Source organism: Mixophyes fleayi, chromosome 1 (genome assembly GCF_038048845.1).
Source record: "Mixophyes fleayi isolate aMixFle1 chromosome 1, aMixFle1.hap1, whole genome shotgun sequence".
Classification (NCBI taxonomy): Eukaryota; Metazoa; Chordata; class Amphibia; order Anura; family Limnodynastidae; genus Mixophyes; species Mixophyes fleayi.
The window spans coordinates 461591342-461609319 of NC_134402.1; the positions used below are offsets into that span (position 1 = coordinate 461591342).

Sequence of the window (17978 nt, forward strand, 5' to 3'; positions counted from 1 at the left end):
TAGTGATCCCTACATGTCCCCCTGTCCTCAGTGTGTGATCCCTACATGTCCCCATAGTCCCCTCTCCTAGTGATCCCTAAATGTCCCCATAGTCCCCTCTCCTAGTGATCCCTACATGTCCCCATAGTCCCCTCTACTAGTGATCCCTACATGTCCCCATAGTCCCCTCTCCTAGTGATCCCTACATGTCCCCATAGTCCCCTCTACTAGTGATCCCTACATGTCCCCATAGTCCCCTCTCCTAGTGATCCCTACATGTCCCCATAGTCCCCTCTACTAGTGATCCCTACATGTCCCCATAGTCCCCTCTCCTAGTGATCCCTACATGTCCCCATAGTCCCCTCTACTTGTGATCCCTACATGTCCCCATAGTCCCCTCTCCTAGTGATCCCTACATGTCCCCATAGTCCCCTCTACTAGTGATCCCTACATGTCCCCATAGTCCCCTCTCCTAGTGATCCCTACATGTCCCCATAGTCCCCTCTCCTAGTGATCTCTTCATGTCCCCATAGTCCCCTCTACTAGTGATCCCTGCATGTCCCCATAGTCCCCTCTCCTAGTGATCCCTACATGTCCCCATAGTCCCCTCTCCTAGTGATCCCTACATGTCCCCATAGTCCCCTCTCCTAGTGATCCCTACATGTCCCCATAGTCCCCTCTACTAGTGATCCCTACATGTCCCCATAGTCCCCCTGTCCTCAGTGTGTGATCCCTACATGTCCTCCTGTCCTCAGTGTGTGATCCCTTCATGTCCCCATAGTCCTCCTGTCCTCAGTGTGTGATCCCTACAGGTCCCCCTGTCCTTAGTGTGTGATCCCTACATGTCCCCATAGTCCCTTCTTTTAGTGATCCCTACATGTCCCCGTAGTCCCCCTGTCCTCAGTGTGTGATCCCTACATGTCCCCATAGTCCTCCTGTCCTCAGTGTGTGATCCATACATGTCACCATAGTCCTCCTGTCCTCAGTGTGTGATCCCTACATGTCCCCATAGTCCTCCTGTCCTCAGTGTGTGATCCCTACATGTCCTCATAGTCCTCCTGTCCTCAGTGTGTGATCCCTACATGTCCCCATAGTCCCCCTGTCCTCAGTGTGTGATCCCTACATGACCCCATAGTCGTCCTGTCCTCAGTGTGTGATCCCTACATGTCCCCGTAGTCCCCCTGTCCTCAGTGTGTGATCCCTACATGACCCCATAGTCGTCCTGTCCTCAGTGTGTGATCCCTACATGTCCCCGTAGTCCCCCTGTCCTCGGTGTGTGATCCCTACATGTCCCCGTAGTCCCCCTGTCCTCGGTGTGTGATACCTACATGTCCCCGTAGTCCTCCTGTCCTCAGTGTGTGATCCCTACATGTCCCCCTGTCCTCAGTGTGTGATCCCTACATGTCCCCCTGTCCTCAGTGTGTGATCCCTACATGTCCCCCTGTCCTCAGTGTGTGATCCCTACATGTCCCCGTAGTCCTTCTGTCCTCAGTGTGTGATACCTACATGTCCCCCTGTCCTCAGTGTGTGATCCCTACATGTCCCCGTAGTCCTTCTGTCCTCAGTGTGTGATACCTACATGTCCCCCTGTCCTCAGTGTGTGATCCCTACATGTCCCCATAGTCCCCCTGTCCTTAGTGTGTGAGCCCTACATGTCCCCGTAGTCCCCCTGTCCTTAGTGTGTGATCCCTACATGTCCCCGTAGTCCCCCTGTCCTTAGTGTGTGATCCCTACATGTCCCCGTAGTCCCCCTGTCCTTAGTGTGTGATCCCTACATGTCCTCGTAGTCCCCCTGTCCTTAGTGTGTGATCCCTACATGTCCCTGTAGTCCTTCTGTCCTCAGTGTGTGATCCCTACATGTCCCCGTAGTCCCCCTGTCCTCAGTGTGTGATCCCTACATGTCCCCGTAGTCCCCCTGTCCTCAGTGTGTGATCTCTACATGTCCCCGTAGTCCCCCTGTCCTCAGTGTGTGATCTCTACATGTCCTCATAGTCCTCCTGTCCTTAGTGTGTGATCCCTACATGTCCCCGTAGTCCCCCTGTCCTTAGTGTGTGATCCCTACATGTCCCCGTAGTCCCCCTGTCCTCAGTGTGTGATCCCTACATGTGCCCGTAGTCCTTCTGTCCTCAGTGTGTGATACCTACATGTCCCCGTAGTCCCCCTGTCCTCAGTGTGTGATCCCTACATGTCCCCGTAGTCCCCTGTCCTCAGTGTGTGATCCCTACATGTCCCCGTAGTCCCCCTGTCCTCAGTGTGTGATCCCTACATGTCCCCGTAGTCCCCCTGTCCTCAGTGTGTGATCTCTACATGTCCTCATAGTCCCCCTGTCCTTAGTGTGTGATCCCTACATGTCCCCGTAGTCCCCCTGTCCTTAGTGTGTGATCCCTACATGTCCCCGTAGTCCCCCTGTCCTCAGTGTGTGATCCCTACATGTGCCCGTAGTCCTTCTGTCCTCAGTGTGTGATACCTACATGTCCCCCTGTCCTCAGTGTGTGATCCCTACATGTCCCTGTAGTCCCCCTGTCCTTAGTGTGTGAGCCCTACATGTCCCCGTAGTCCCCCTGTCCTTAGTGTGTGATCCCTACATGTCCCCGTAGTCCCCCTGTCCTTAGTGTGTGATCCCTACATGTCCCCGTAGTCCCCCTGTCCTTAGTGTGTGATCCCTACATGTCCTCGTAGTCCCCCTGTCCTTAGTGTGTGATCCCTACATGTCCCTGTAGTCCTTCTGTCCTCAGTGTGTGATCCCTACATGTCCCCGTAGTCCCCCTGTCCTCAGTGTGTGATCCCTACATGTCCCCGTAGTCCCCCTGTCCTCAGTGTGTGATCTCTACATGTCCCCGTAGTCCCCCTGTCCTCAGTGTGTGATCTCTACATGTCCTCGTAGTCCTCCTGTGCTCAGTGTGTGATCCCTACATGTCCCCGTAGTCCCCCTGTCCTCAGTGTGTGATCTCTACATGTCCTCGTAGTCCTCCTGTCCTCAGTGTGTGATCTCTACATGTCCCCGTAGTCCCCCTGTCCTCAGTGTGTGATCCCTACATGTCCCTGTAGTCCTTCTGTCCTCAGTGTGTGATCCCTACATGTCCCCGTAGTCCCCCTGTCCTCAGTGTGTGATCTCTACATGTCACTGTAGTCCTTCTGTCCTCAGTGTGTGATCCCTACATGTCCCCGTAGTCCCCCTGTCCTCAGTGTGTGATCCCTACATGTACCCATAGTCCCCCTGTCCTCAGTGTGTGATCCCTACATGTCCCTGTAGTCCTTCTGTCCTCAGTGTGTGATCCCTACATGTCCCCGTAGTCCCCCTGTCCTCAGTGTGTGATCCTTACATGTCCCCGTAGTCCCCCTGTCCTCAGTGTGTGAACTCTACATGTCCCCGTAGTCCTCCTGTCCTCAGTGTGTGATCTCTACATGTCCCCATAGTCCCCCTGTCCTCAGTGTGTGATCTCTACATGTCCCCATAGTCCCCTTGTCCTCAGTGTGTGATCCCTACATGTACCCATAGTCCCCCTGTCCTCAGTGTGTGATCCCTACATGTCCCTGTAGTCCTTCTGTCCTCAGTGTGTGATCCCTACATGTCCCCGTAGTCCCCCTGTCCTCAGTGTGTGATCCTTACATGTCCCCGTAGTCCCCCTGTCCTCTGTGTGTGAACTCTACATGTCCCCGTAGTCCTCCTGTCCTCAGTGTGTGATCTCTACATGTCCCTTTAGTCCCCCTGTCCTCAGTGTGTGATCCCTACATGTCCCCATAGTCCCCCTGTCCTCAGTGTGTGAACTCTACATGTCCCCGTAGTCCTCCTGTCCTCAGTGTGTGATCCCTACATGTCCCCGTAGTCCCCCTGTCCTCAGTGTGTGATCTCTACATGTCCTCGTAGTCCTCCTGTCCTCAGTGTGTGATCTCTACATGTCCCCGTAGTCCTCCTGTCCTCAGTGTGTGATCTCTACATGTCCCTTTAGTCCCCCTGTCCTCAGTGTGTGATCCCTACATGTCCCCATAGTCCCCCTGTCCTCAGTGTGTGATCCCAAAATGTCCTCGTAGTCCCCCTGTCCTCAGTGTGTGATTCCTACATGTCCCCCTGTCCTCAGTGAGTGATCCCTACATGTCCCCATAGTCCCCCTGTCCTCAGTGTGTGATCCCTACATGTCCCCATAGTCCCCCTGTCCTCAGTGTGTGATCCCTACATGTCCCCATAGTCCCCCTGTCCTCAGTGTGTGATCCCTACTTTTCCCCGTAGTCCCCCTGTCCTCAGTGTGTGATCCCTACATGTGCCCGTAGTCCTTCTGTCCTCAGTGTGTGATCCCTACATGTCCCCCTGTCCTCAGTGTGTGATCCCTACATGTCCCCATAGTCCTCCTGTCCTTAGTGTGTGATCCCTACATGTCCCCGTAGTCCCCCTGTCCTCAGTGTGTGATCCCTACATGTCCCCATAGTCCTCCTGTCCTCAGTGTGTGATCCCTACATGTCCCCGTAGTCCCCCTGTCCTTAGTGTGTGATCCCTACATGTCCCCCTGTCCTCGGTGTGTGATCCCTACATGTCCCCATAGTCCCCCTGTCCTCAGTGTGTGATCCCTACATGTCCCCATAGTCCCCCTGTCCTCAGTGTGTGATCCCTACTTTTCCCCGTAGTCCCCCTGTCCTCAGTGTGTGATCCCTACATGTGCCCGTAGTCCTTCTGTCCTCAGTGTGTGATCCCTACATGTCCCCCTGTCCTCAGTGTGTGATCCCTACATGTCCCTGTAGTCCTCCTGTCCTTAGTGTGTGAGCCCTACATGTCCCCGTAGTCCCCCTGTCCTTAGTGTGTGATCCCTACATGTCCCCCTGTCCTCAGTGTGTGATCCCTACATGTCCCCGTAGTCCCCCTGTCCTCAGTGTGTGATCCCTACATGTCCCCGTAGTCCTCCTGTCCTTAGTGTGTGATCCCTACATGTCCCCGTAGTCTCCCTGTCCTCAGTGTGTGATCCCTACATGTCCCCATAGTCCTCCTGTCCTTAGTGTGTGATCCCTACATGTCCCCATAGTCCCCCTGTCCTCAGTGTGTGATCCCTACATGTCCCCGTAGTCCCCCTGTCCTCAGTGTGTGATCCCTACATGTCCCCATAGTCCTCCTGTCCTTAGTGTGTGATCCCTACATGTCGCCGTAGTCCCCCTGTCCTTAGTGTGTGATCCCTACATGTCCCCGTAGTCCCCCTGTCCTCAGTGTGTGATCCCTACATGTCCCCGTAGTCCCCCTGTCCTCAGTGTGTGATCCCTACATGTCCCCATAGTCCCCCTGTCCTCAGTGTGTGATCCCTACATGTCCCCATAGTCGCCCTGTCCTCAGTGTGTGATCCCTACATGTCCCCATAGTCCCCCTGTCCTCAGTGTGAGTGTCTTATTGTCTACTGTACATAATGGACATTTTTACAATTGCTCCTGATGTTATATTATAGCATGCGTACGATACTGACATCACAGCCCTGTAGCTGGTGCAAGAGATACGGGAGAAAAACAAGTAACTTTGAGAGGCTCAGAGTTTGGTTCGGACGTGGCTGTGAGCTTGACACGCCCTCATTGTGCTTTGACTGATCTAATGCCCCTTCCTGCCCCGTTAATAAGTGTCCTTTGCGTCTGCACATGCAGCGGACTTGCTTCCGTTGACGGCCGTTCTGGGCATGTGCAGATTGATTTTGCGGACGATCTGCTCACAATCTGCATTTACCTTGTCTAATAACTGACTGTCTCTTCTTGTTTCCATAGAGGATGGAGTTCCCCCAGTCTCTCTTTCCTGGGTATCACCACGTGGGTCCCACTGATCGAGATTTCTCATGTTCTGTGCCCACCCAGGGGTGGGGAGAGCTTGGCAGAGTGCAGGAAGGGGACAGAGATCCAGACCAGGTGAGATGATTACACCTTAACCAAACAGCAGAGGACAAAGTGTCTGTGTCTTGTTACATAGGCCAGTCTCAGTCATTCTAGCTCCTGCTGTGTGGGGTGCTGTAGTTCTGTGGCTCCCCCAGGTGGCCGGGACTGAGGTTACACAGTAGGGTAACACTGAGTCTTTGTACCAGTCTTATTACAGCCGTTGTGAGCTGGACGCTGTCTGTTTTGTTGATGTTATTGCTGTCTGTGTCAGTGAGTCCTCTGATCGCTGTATATGTCTTTCTTCCACAGATATACGGCCCTTTCATTCCCTTGTACAGTAGATTACAGGAGCGATGGGCCCCCACAGAGCCTGCCCCCACCCCCCTGCTCCCCCCCAATGCCGGTAAGAGAGTTGATAACAATATGTAAATAATTAAATTATTTAAATACAAAACACTGCAATAAACAACTTTGTCCCAATTAATTTGCACACTACTGTACATGAAGAATTTATAATCCACACAGCAGGAGGTGCAGTAACATAGAGAAGAGCCTGTTGTAATCCACACAGCAGGAGGTGCAGTAACATAGAGAAGAGCCTATTGTAATCCACACAGCAGGAGGTGCAGTAACATACAGAGGACCATGGTGTAATCCACACAGCAGGAGGTGCAGTAACATAGAGGGGACCGTGGTGTAATCCACACAGCAGGAGGTGCAGTAACATACAGAGGACCGTGGTGTAATCCACACAGCAGGAGGTGCAGTAAAATACAGAGGACCGTGGTGTAATCCACACAGCAGGAGGTGCAGTAATATACAGAGGACCGGGGTGTAATCCACACAGCAGGAGGTGCAGTAATATACAGGGGACCGTGGTGTAATCCACACAGCAGGAGGTGCAGTAATATACAGAGGACTGTGGTGTAATCCACACAGCAGGAGGTGCAGTAACATACAGAGGACCGTGGTGTAATCCACACAGCAGGAGGTGCAGTAACATAGAGGGGACCGTGGTGTAATCCACACAGCAGGAGGTGCAGTAACATAGAGGGGACCGTGGTGTAATCCACACAGCAGGAGGTACAGTAACATACAGAGGACCGTGGTGTAATCCACACAGCAGGAGGTGCAGTAACATAGAGGGGACCGTGGTGTAATCCACACAGCAGGAGGTGCAGTAACATACAGAGGACCGTGGTGTAATCCACACAGCAGGAGGTGCAGTAACATAGAGAGGAGCCTATTGTAATCCACACAGCAGGAGGTGCAGTAATATACAGAGGACTGTGGTGTAATCCACACAGCAGGAGGTGCAGTAACATAGAGAGGAGCCTATTGTAATCCACACAGCAGGAGGTGCAGTAATATACAGAGGACCGTGGTGTAATCCACACAGCAGGAGGTGCAGTAACATAGAGAGGAGCCTATTGTAATCCACACAGCAGGAGGTGCAGTAATATACAGAGGACCGTGGTGTAATCCACACAGCAGGAGGTGCAGTAATATACAGAGGACTGTGGTGTAATCCACACAGCAGGAGGTGCAGTAACATACAGAGGACCGTGGTGTAATCCACACAGCAGGAGGTGCAGTAATATACAGAGGAACCTGTTGTAATCCACACAGCAGGAGGTGCAGTAATATACAGAGGACTGTGGTGTAATCCACACAGCAGGAGGTGCAGTAACATAGATGGGACCGTGGTGTAATCCACACAGCAGGAGGTGCAGTAACATAGAGGGGACCGTGGTGTAATCCACACAGCAGGAGGTGCAGTAACATATAGAGGACCGTGGTGTAATCCACACAGCAGGAGGTGCAGTAACATAGATGGGACCGTGGTGTAATCCACACAGCAGGAGGTGCAGTAATATACAGAGGACCGTGGTGTAATCCACACAGCAGGAGGTGCAGTAACATAGATGGGACCGTGGTGTAATCCACACAGCAGGAGGTGCAGTAACATATAGAGGACTGTGGTGTAATCCACACAGCAGGAGGTGCAGTAACATAGAGAGGACTGTGGTGTAATCCACACAGCAGGAGGTGCAGTAACATATAGAGGACTGTGGTGTAATCCACACAGCAGGAGGTGCAGTAACATATAGAGGACTGTGGTGTAATCCACACAGCAGGAGGTGCAGTAACATATAGAGGACTGTGGTGTAATCCACACAGCAGGAGGTGCAGTAATATACAGAGGACTGTGGTGTAATCCACACAGCAGGAGGTGCAGTAACATAGAGGGGACCGTGGTGTAATCCACACAGCAGGAGGTGCAGTAATATACAGAGGACCGTGGTGTAATCCACACAGCAGGAGGTGCAGTAACATAGATGGGACCGTGGTGTAATCCACACAGCAGGAGGTGCAGTAACATAGAGGGGACCGTGGTGTAATCCACACAGCAGGAGGTGCAGTAACATATAGAGGACCGTGGTGTAATCCACACAGCAGGAGGTGCAGTAATATACAGAGGACTGTGGTGTAATCCACACAGCAGGAGGTGCAGTAACATAGAGGGGACCGTGGTGTAATCCACACAGCAGGAGGTGCAGTAATATACAGAGGACTGTGGTGTAATCCACACAGCAGGAGGTGCAGTAACATAGAGGGGACCGTGGTGTAATCCACACAGCAGGAGGTGCAGTAACATAGAGGGGACCGTGGTGTAATCCACACAGCAGGAGGTGCAGTAACATAGAGGGGACCGTGGTGTAATCCACACAGCAGGAGGTGCAGTAACATATAGAGGACTGTGGTGTAATCCACACAGCAGGAGGTGCAGTAACATATAGAGGACCGTGGTGTAATCCACACAGCAGGAGGTGCAGTAACATAGAGGGGACTGTGGTGTAATCCCCACAGCAGGAGGTGCAGTAACATATAGAGGACTGTGGTGTAATCCACACAGCAGGAGGTGCAGTAACATATAGAGGACTGTGGTGTAATCCACACAGCAGGAGGTGCAGTAATATACAGAGGACCGTGGTGTAATCCACACAGCAGGAGGTGCAGTAACATAGAGGGGACCGTGGTGTAATCCACACAGCAGGAGGTGCAGTAACATATAGAGGACTGTGGTGTAATCCACACAGCAGGAGGTGCAGTAATATACAGAGGACTGTGGTGTAATCCACACAGCAGGAGGTGCAGTAATATACAGAGGAACATTCTTGTTTGTAGACAATGAAAGCGACAAATATCCGGTAATTAGGGTAACACTGTCCGCTGTGTCCATCTGTAAGGTAACCCAACTCAATATCATATAGGGTGACATCCAATCCAGGTATAGCCCTCGGCCAACATCCCAATAAGTGGGTAAATGATATGATCAGTGATGTGTGGTACCAGTGACTTCTCTCTTCCTTTGCAGATTGCGGATACGCTCCAGTTACGGAATCTGATCTGGTTTATAAGGAGAGAATCACCGACCAGAGGAAGACGGGAGTCACTCTGAATTTTAGCAAACAGGTCAGAACTCTTCTTGTTTTTCTCCTGATGTTTCTCTGTTCCACACTAACAATCCTATGAGTCTGTAATGAGGGTGAGTGAATGGAACATGATCAGGTAAAAGCAGCTCACACTGTGGATCACACTATACTGCAAACTATATGTCACCTCTACCTTGTATCTGTGGGGTCCCTTAAAGCTCCGTTCTGGGGCCACTACTGTTTTCTACCTCTATTAAGGACTCGCAATGTAAATCAGATTCTAATTATTATTATTAATAACCTATTGTTACATTGCTCCCACTTATTACTGTACAGACGTGAGCTGATGGTACCTAATGACTCTTCATGTTCCAGCGGATCCGAGGCTGGAGCGCTCCATCTGGCTGGAGCACTCTATCTGGCTGGAGCACTCTATCTGGCTGGAGCACTCTTATCTGGCTGGAGCACTCTTATCTGGCTGGAGCACTCTTATCTACCTGGAGCACTCTTATCTGGCTGGAGCACTCTTATCTACCTGGAGCACTCTTATCTACGTGGAGCACTCCATCTGGCTGGAGCACTCTTATCTGGCTGGAGCACTCTATCTGGCTGGAGCACTCCATCTGGCTGGAGCACTCTTATCTGGCTGGAGCACTCTTATCTGGCTGGAGCACTCTTATCTACCTGGAGCACTCTTATCTGGCTGGAGCACTCTTATCTACCTGGAGCACTCTTATCTACCTGGAGCACTCTTATCTGGCTGGAGCACTCCATCTGGCTGGAGCACTCTTATCTGGCTGGAGCACTCTTATCTACCTGGAGCACTCTTATCTGGCTGGAGCACTCTTATCTACCTGGAGCACTCTTATCTACCTGGAGCACTCTTATCTGGCTGGAGCACTCTTATCTACCTGGAGCACTCTTATCTGGCTGGAGCACTCTTATCTGGCTGGAGCACTCTTATCTACCTGGAGCACTCTTATCTGGCTGGAGCACTCCATCTGGCTGGAGCACTCTTATCTGGCTGGAGCACTCCATCTGGCTGGAGCACTCTTATCTGGCTGGAGCACTCTTATCTGGCTGGAGCACTCTTATCTGGCTGGAGCACTCCATCTGGCTGGAGCACTCTTATCTGGCTGGAGCACTCTTATCTGGCTGGAGCACGCTATCTGGCTGGAGCACTCTTATCTGGCTGGAGCACGCTATCTGGATGTGTCAGGGATCTTGTGGATCTATAGCTATGTTAGTAATAGAATGTATAGTCTACAGCCCACCGGGTGTAACATAATATCATTAGCACAACATAACATCTGTCATAATCAAAGGAATAAAGACCAAGCAGGTCTCTTTGTCCCTAGATAGAGGTCCAACGAAAGTCCCTCGACGCGGAAAGCAGGTGGTCTTTCTGAAATATATTCCCCCATGGAACTGTCATGGTAGATCCAGCTGTCATCTGAGAAATGGTGAAACGTTCTTATAACCGACATGCAGACGTCCGCTGCCCGAGTCCTGTATCGGGCGTGTGTAGAGCCGTTATTCAGAAGATGAACATTAAACTAGTGGAAGTGTCATGATACAGATGTTTGTTCAAGTCCTGTTTAGACTTCACGTTTCTGTTGATGGAACAGAACGCACCTCACTTACCCTAAACAGAATATAATAATCACGTCCGGCGGATCAGGATTGGAACGTTAAAAGACCTACACAAGGGAAGTAAATGTTCTATGTCTAACATGCTGTTCATGCCTGCAGTAGGTCAGCAAACAAAGGCTGTGGCCATGAGCCGGGGCCCGTACAGGGGCCCTCGCTGAAGAAGGAACTTCTGTTACTTAATGTAGACCTGGCATAGCAGAACCCCCCATATTACAGCTATAGAATAACTTCCAAACAATACAAATGTCAGTTTATAGATGTATTGCCACCAACGCTGTACAAAGAATATTTCATCAGTCTCTGCCCCATAGGAGCTTACAGTCTAAATCCCCCCCCCCACACATGTTAATTTCTTCAGAAGCCAATGAGCCTACCTGTATGTTTTTGGAGTGTGGGAGGAATCCTACACTAACACGGGGAGAATATATAAGCTCCACAGGGCCCTGCTGACAAACCGCAGTGCTGTGAGGTAGCAATCACTGTGACGCACTATATATACACTGCTAACCACTGTGCCACCCTCTATATACACTGCTAACCACTGTGCCACCCTCTATATACACTACTAACCACTGTGCCACCCTCTATATACACTACTAACCACTGTGCCACCCTCTATATACAGTACTAACCACTGTGCCACCCTCTATATACACTAATAACCACTGTGCCACCCTCTATATACACTGCTAACCACTGTGCCACCCTCTATATACACTGCTAACCACTATACCTATCTCTATATACAATACTAACCACTGTGCCACCGTGGAGTTGAAGGAGTTAAGTGTTCTCTCTGCTCAAACTCACAGCAATAAAAACAGATCAGTTTGGGGCAGTTTCCGCATTCAGAGAGTGGGATATATTAGGTAACAAGTGAACAGTCAGTTCTTGAAGTTGATGTGTTGGAAGCAGCAAAAAGGGAAATGTAGGGATCTGAGCGACTTTGACAAGGGCCAAATTGTGATGAGAGTAGGCCGGTCAAAGGATAGGAAATAAGTGAGTCATTCCGTAAAGTTGTCAAGAAATTGGGACACTGGTCCTGAAAGGCGATAAATGACAGCAACACGAAGGTGGAGAGGATGAAATAGACGGATAGTGAGGACTTCAATGAAAGAGAATGAGAGGAAGGTTCAGAGGGTGTGATCTGGAAGCTGCAGATTGTCTACTCCACCTTGTCTGTCTCCAGGTCTGGGAGTGTGGCTGAGGGAGAGCCCCCCATAGGAGAGAGCTGCAGGGGATGTAGTGTCCGAGGAGGGGAGCCAGGTTCCTGTAATGACAGGAGGTTGAGGGATTTAGAAATGAACAGATCATGGATGGATGTAAGTTTGTTTCCTACTGCACAGGAGAAGGGAAGGGAGGGTAGTGGAGATATGTGGATAAGGTTGGTGGGATTGGAAGTACAGGATGGAGGGAAAGGTTTGGGATGGAGCGAGGAACGTGAGCAGATAATGGGGATTGTACGGGGCCCAGGGTTAGGTGAGATATTACCAGCAGCCATGAGAAGGAGCAGGACATGTGAGGAGGATTAGTGAGTGGGGATCATGTGTACAGACTAGTGAGGAGGGAAGTAGTGAAGGGGAATCCTAATCGGGGAGGGAGAAATAGGATGATGGGGAAAGAAGAGGAGTTAGAGGAGAAGTACGAGATAGGGAATAGGAGAGAGTGTAAAATGCGTAGGTGCATGATGGGGATGAATGTGTATTAGTTGTTGTAGGTGATGAGAGAGTGGAAAGGAACAATTAATTTAAATGGTGCAGAGCAGTGTAAGAGGTGAAGGCTACAGGAGGTGATAGAGTAGCAGTTTCTGTAGCTCACACAACGAGGTCCAGGATACTGACAGCCGGGGGCAGAGGGTCCAGCGGTCACACACTAATGGTACCAGGAACCACAACCGAGCTCAGTGGTAGATATATATATATATATTAGTGTATGTGTGTTTATATTTTATAATGTTATTATTTTTTCATTCAGTGGGAGACTCCTAGAGGACAGAGACCATCTTTGACTCTGTAGCCGCTGGGTGATCTCTTACTCCCATAGTTTGGTTACATTACTTTGGTACAGAAGGTGGTGGAAAGAGCGGCTCTTGGGGAGTGTAGTCGGGGAGGCCGGGGTCTGAATGCTGGTCTCATTGGGGTTAGAATGTCAGATTCAGTGGTTTAAGGTCGCTCTGATCCTGGCAGCAGAACCAAGGTCTCAGGGACTCTGGAGTCTGGTTTTATCTTATTTGGATCAGAAATAAATCTGATCAGTGGCCAGGTGTGAAAATCAAATACCGGTAATTGGATGAAATAAACTAAATTGATTAATATTGTTTTACCGTGTAATTTGCGATTTGTGCGCCACGTGACACAATCACACGGATTAATAACACACTTACACTAGTAAATAGTACACAATAAGGTTCCAATACACATTTATCTATTAGTGAAATATATTAGAGGTTATTATTCATAGATAAAACTATAGTAAAGGTCTCTAAAAGGTAAAGAGTTTGGTCTCATATTAAAGCTTATTCCACCAGCATCAACCTGGTTGCGATGCACTTGCATCTAATGGTCCCAAGTTATGAGCAATATGAGATTAATACTCAAAAGTACTTTGTTTATGGGTCAGTTTAAACTGGTTATTCGTCAGGAAGACCCTTGGGGACCAGTAGGAGAGAGCGGCCCCCACCCTTGGAAAAGATGAAATGAACTGACCAATGACCAGCAGACAACTGGAACATCGTTAACCCTGGACCAATGGAGACCTCTCTGAGTATTATCTGTGTGTATTTGTGACCCTAACCCTAATATTGAAATATGTTGGAGGTTATTGGCCACACCTGCCAGGGCTGGTCAGACTGGTGGTCAGTGGTCTAACACACACTGGTGGCTGTAGTGTTCACCTACAGCCTGTTATACTAGGAGATACAATGGTGTATTCTATTATACTAGGAGAAACAATGGTGTATTCTATTATACTAGGAGATACAATGGTGTATTCTATTATACTAGGAGATACAATGGTGTATTCTATTATAATAGGAGAAACAATGGTGTATTCTATTATACTAGGAGAAACAATGGTGTATTCCATTATAATAGGAGAAACAATGGAGTATTCTATTATACTTGGAGAAACAATGGAGTATTCTATTATACTAGGAGAAACAATGGTGTATTCTATTATAATAGGAGAAACAATGGTGTATTCTATTATACTAGGAGAAACAATGGTGTATTCTATTATAAAAGGAGAAACAATGGTGTATTCTATTATACTAGGAGAAACAATGGTGTATTCCATTATAATAGGAGAAACAATGGAGTATTCTATTATACTTGGAGAAACAATGGTGTATTCTATTATAATAGGAGAAACAATGGTGTATTCTATTATACTAGGAGAAACAATGGTGTATTCTATTATAATAGGAGAAACAATGGAGTATTCTATTATACTTGGAGAAACAATGGAGTATTCTATTATACTAGGAGAAACAATGGTGTATTCTATTATAATAGGAGAAACAATGGTGTATTCTATTATACTAGGAGAAACAATGGTGTATTCCATTATAATAGGAGAAACAATGGTGTATTCTATTATAATAGGAGAAACAAAGGTGTATTCCATTATAATAGGAGAAACAATGGAGTATTCTATTATAATAGGAGAAACAAAGGTGTATTCCATTATAATAGGAGAAACAATGGTGTATTCTATTATAATAGGAGAAACAATGGTGTATTCTATTATAATAGGAGAAACAATGGTGTATTCCATTATAATAGGAGAAACAATGGTGTATTCTATTATAATAGGAGAAACAAAGGTGTATTCCATTATAATAGGAGAAACAATGGTGTATTCTATTATAATAGGAGAAACAATGGTGTATTCCATTATAATAGAAGAAACAATGGTGTATTCCATTATAATAGAAGAAACAATGGTGTATTCTATTATAATAGGAGAAACAATGGTGTATTCTATTATAATAGGAGAAACAATGGTGTATTCTATTATAATAGGAGAAACAATGGTGTATTCTATTATAATAGGAGAAACAATGGTGTATTCCATTATAATAGGAGAAACAATGCAGTATTATATTATAATAGGAGAAACAAAGGTGTATTCTATTATAATAGGAGAAACAATGGTGTATTCTATTATAATAGGAGAAACAATGGTGTATTCTATTATAATAGGAGAAACAATGGTGTATTCTATTATAATAGGAGAAACAATGGTGTATTCCATTATAATAGGAGAAACAATGGTGTATTCCATTATAATAGGAGAAACAATGGTGTATTCCATTATAATAGGAGAAACAATGGTGTATTCCATTATAATAGGAGAAACAATGGTGTATTCTTGTCACGACTAGTATAGCGTACCTGCTATCGTTGGCACTACTCGGAGGAAGGCGCGGAGTCTAACGTGCCCCTGGTGTTCACCAGGGACCCCCGCAAGGAGGTATGGACTTGGCTGCAGGAAACACGCAGGTCGCGGTCCTTCCACGAGTCAGATAGCGAAGCACGAGAGGGATATCAGACAGGCGGGTTCAGCAATGATGCGGTTAATGCAGGTACACAAGGAGAATTCAAACGGGGTGTGAGTCAAGCCGGGTCGATGACGTTCTGACAGCGAGGTACAAAGGGAGATCCAAAGGGGTAGTCAAGGCAATCCGGGTCACAATGGTCACAGGCAAACGGCAATAAACTGGAGGAAGGCAAGGGTCAGGAAACAGATAGACACAGGAACACTGGAACGCTGGAGGACAGGAAAGGACCTGAAACTCTGGCACAGGAGGTGAGGTCAGAGGCACTTAAATAGGGCTGCTAACCAATGCCCTCAGCACTAGTGGTGCTGTAATAGCTGTAGCGCTAGTCATAGGGCAGCGCCGTAGCGCTCTCTATCTGCAGCGTCCCGTTGCCTAGCAACGGGGACGCTTCTGGGTCTGGGCTGGCCGGCCGGGCGGAAGGGGAAATGACGCGTCTGGGCAACCAGACGTTCTTGTATGGACGGGCGGGCGGCCGCCGAGCGGCGCCTGACAATTCTATTATAATAGGAGAAACAATGGTGTATTCTATTATAATAGGAGAAACAATGGTGTATTCCATTATAATAGGAGAAACAATAGTGTATTCTATTATAATAGGAGAAACAAAGGTGTATTCCATTATAATAGGAGAAACAATGGAGTATTCTATTATAATAGGAGAAACAAAGGTGTATTCCATTATAATAGGAGAAACAATGGTGTATTATATTATAATAGGAGAAACAATGGTGTATTCTATTATAATAGGAGAAACAATGGTGTATTCCATTATAATAGGAGAAACAATGGTGTATTCTATTATAATAGGAGAAACAATGGTGTATTCTATTATACTAGGAGAAACAATGGTGTATTCTATTATAATAGGAGAAACAATGGTGTATTCTATTATACTAGGAGAAACAATGGTGTATTCTATTATAATAGGAGAAACAATGGTGTATTCTATTATAATAGGAGAAACAATGGTGTATTCTATTATACTAGGAGAAACAATGGTGTATTCTATTATAATAGGAGAAACAATGGTGTATTCCATTATAATAGGAGAAACAATGGTGTATTCTATTATAATAGGAGAAACAAAGGTGTATTCCATTATAATAGGAGAAACAATGGTGTATTATATTATAATAGGAGAAACAATGGTGTATTCTATTATAATAGGAGAAACAATGGTGTATTCCATTATAATAGGAGAAACAATGGTGTATTCTATTATAATAGGAGAAACAATGGTGTATTCTATTATAATAGGAGAAACAATGGTGTATTCCATTATAATAGGAGAAACAATGGTGTATTCTATTATAATAGGAGAAACAATGGTGTATTCTATTATACTAGGAGAAACAATGGGGTATTCTATTATAATAGGAGAAACAATGGTGTATTCTATTATACTAGGAGAAACAATGGTGTATTCTATTATAATAGGAGAAACAATGGTGTATTCTATTATAATAGGAGAAACAATGGTGTATTCTATTATACTAGGAGAAACAATGGTGTATTCTATTATAATAGGAGAAACAATGGTGTATTCTATTATAATAGGAGAAACAAAGGTGTATTCCATTATAATAGGAGAAACAATGGTGTATTATATTATAATAGGAGAAACAATGGTGTATTCTATTATAATAGGAGAAACAATGGTGTATTCCATTATAATAGGAGAAACAATGGTGTATTCTATTATAATAGGAGAAACAATGGTGTATTCTATTATAATAGGAGAAACAATGGTGTATTCCATTATAATAGGAGAAACAATGGTGTATTCTATTATAATAGGAGAAACAATGGTGTATTCTATTATACTAGGAGAAACAATGGTGTATTCTATTATACTAGGAGAAACAATGGTGTATTCTATTATACTAGGAGAAACAATGGTGTATTCTATTATACTAGGAGAAACAATGGTGTATTCTATTATAATAGGAGAAACAATGGTGTATTCTATTATAATAGGAATCTGTTGGGCTCCAAGAACCGGGTGGGAAGTGGAGCACCCAGGGAATAGCTGCTGGGAGAACATTGACCTAGATGGATCACTTATGTGATTGTTGCGCTTACATTGATGCAGACCAATGACAGCTTGTGGACGGCACAGGACAGAGCTTTGACTGAGCAGCAGTAACGGGCGGCTGCTTTGTCCTTGGTACATATCTTTATAAAATATTGCAAATTCCATGTTTTGGCATCCAATGACTCCACTCTTGGTCGGAAGGTGCATTCCCACCCGAAAGGGCATCTTTGGGATGTTTCACTGGTACCAGTGTCCCCCAATTGGAGGATTGAGAAAATAAGATTTTTATACTTCTGTTAAATCGTTTTCTCTGATTGGAGGGCACCAAGTACCCACCATTTTACACTCTAGTTCTCGCGTTAAAAAGTTTACAAAATATAATTTTTTTTTCGGGTATGTTGTTCCACTCTTTGTTTTGTTTCTGGTCTTTGGTTCTGTCCTTTGGGGCTTTATTAGATAAATAACTGGATGGGGATAT

At 46.7% G+C, this 17978-nt stretch overlaps 1 protein-coding gene across 2 annotated transcripts in view; it reads left to right on the forward strand.

Annotated features, from left to right (window-relative positions):
- TAF1C (TATA-box binding protein associated factor, RNA polymerase I subunit C) overlaps positions 1-17978 on the forward strand; it is a 50287-nt gene that overhangs the window by 3190 nt on the left and 29119 nt on the right. For both annotated transcript variants that reach the window (XR_012679325.1, XM_075187380.1), the window contains exons 2-4: positions 5710-5847; positions 6124-6217; positions 9194-9291. Coding sequence is in view for 1 of the 2 variants with exons in the window: in XM_075187380.1 (XP_075043481.1) it covers positions 5713-5847; positions 6124-6217; positions 9194-9291 (327 nt within the window). In the remaining variant the exon portion in view is untranslated. The remainder of the gene's footprint in view (positions 1-5709; positions 5848-6123; positions 6218-9193; positions 9292-17978) is intronic.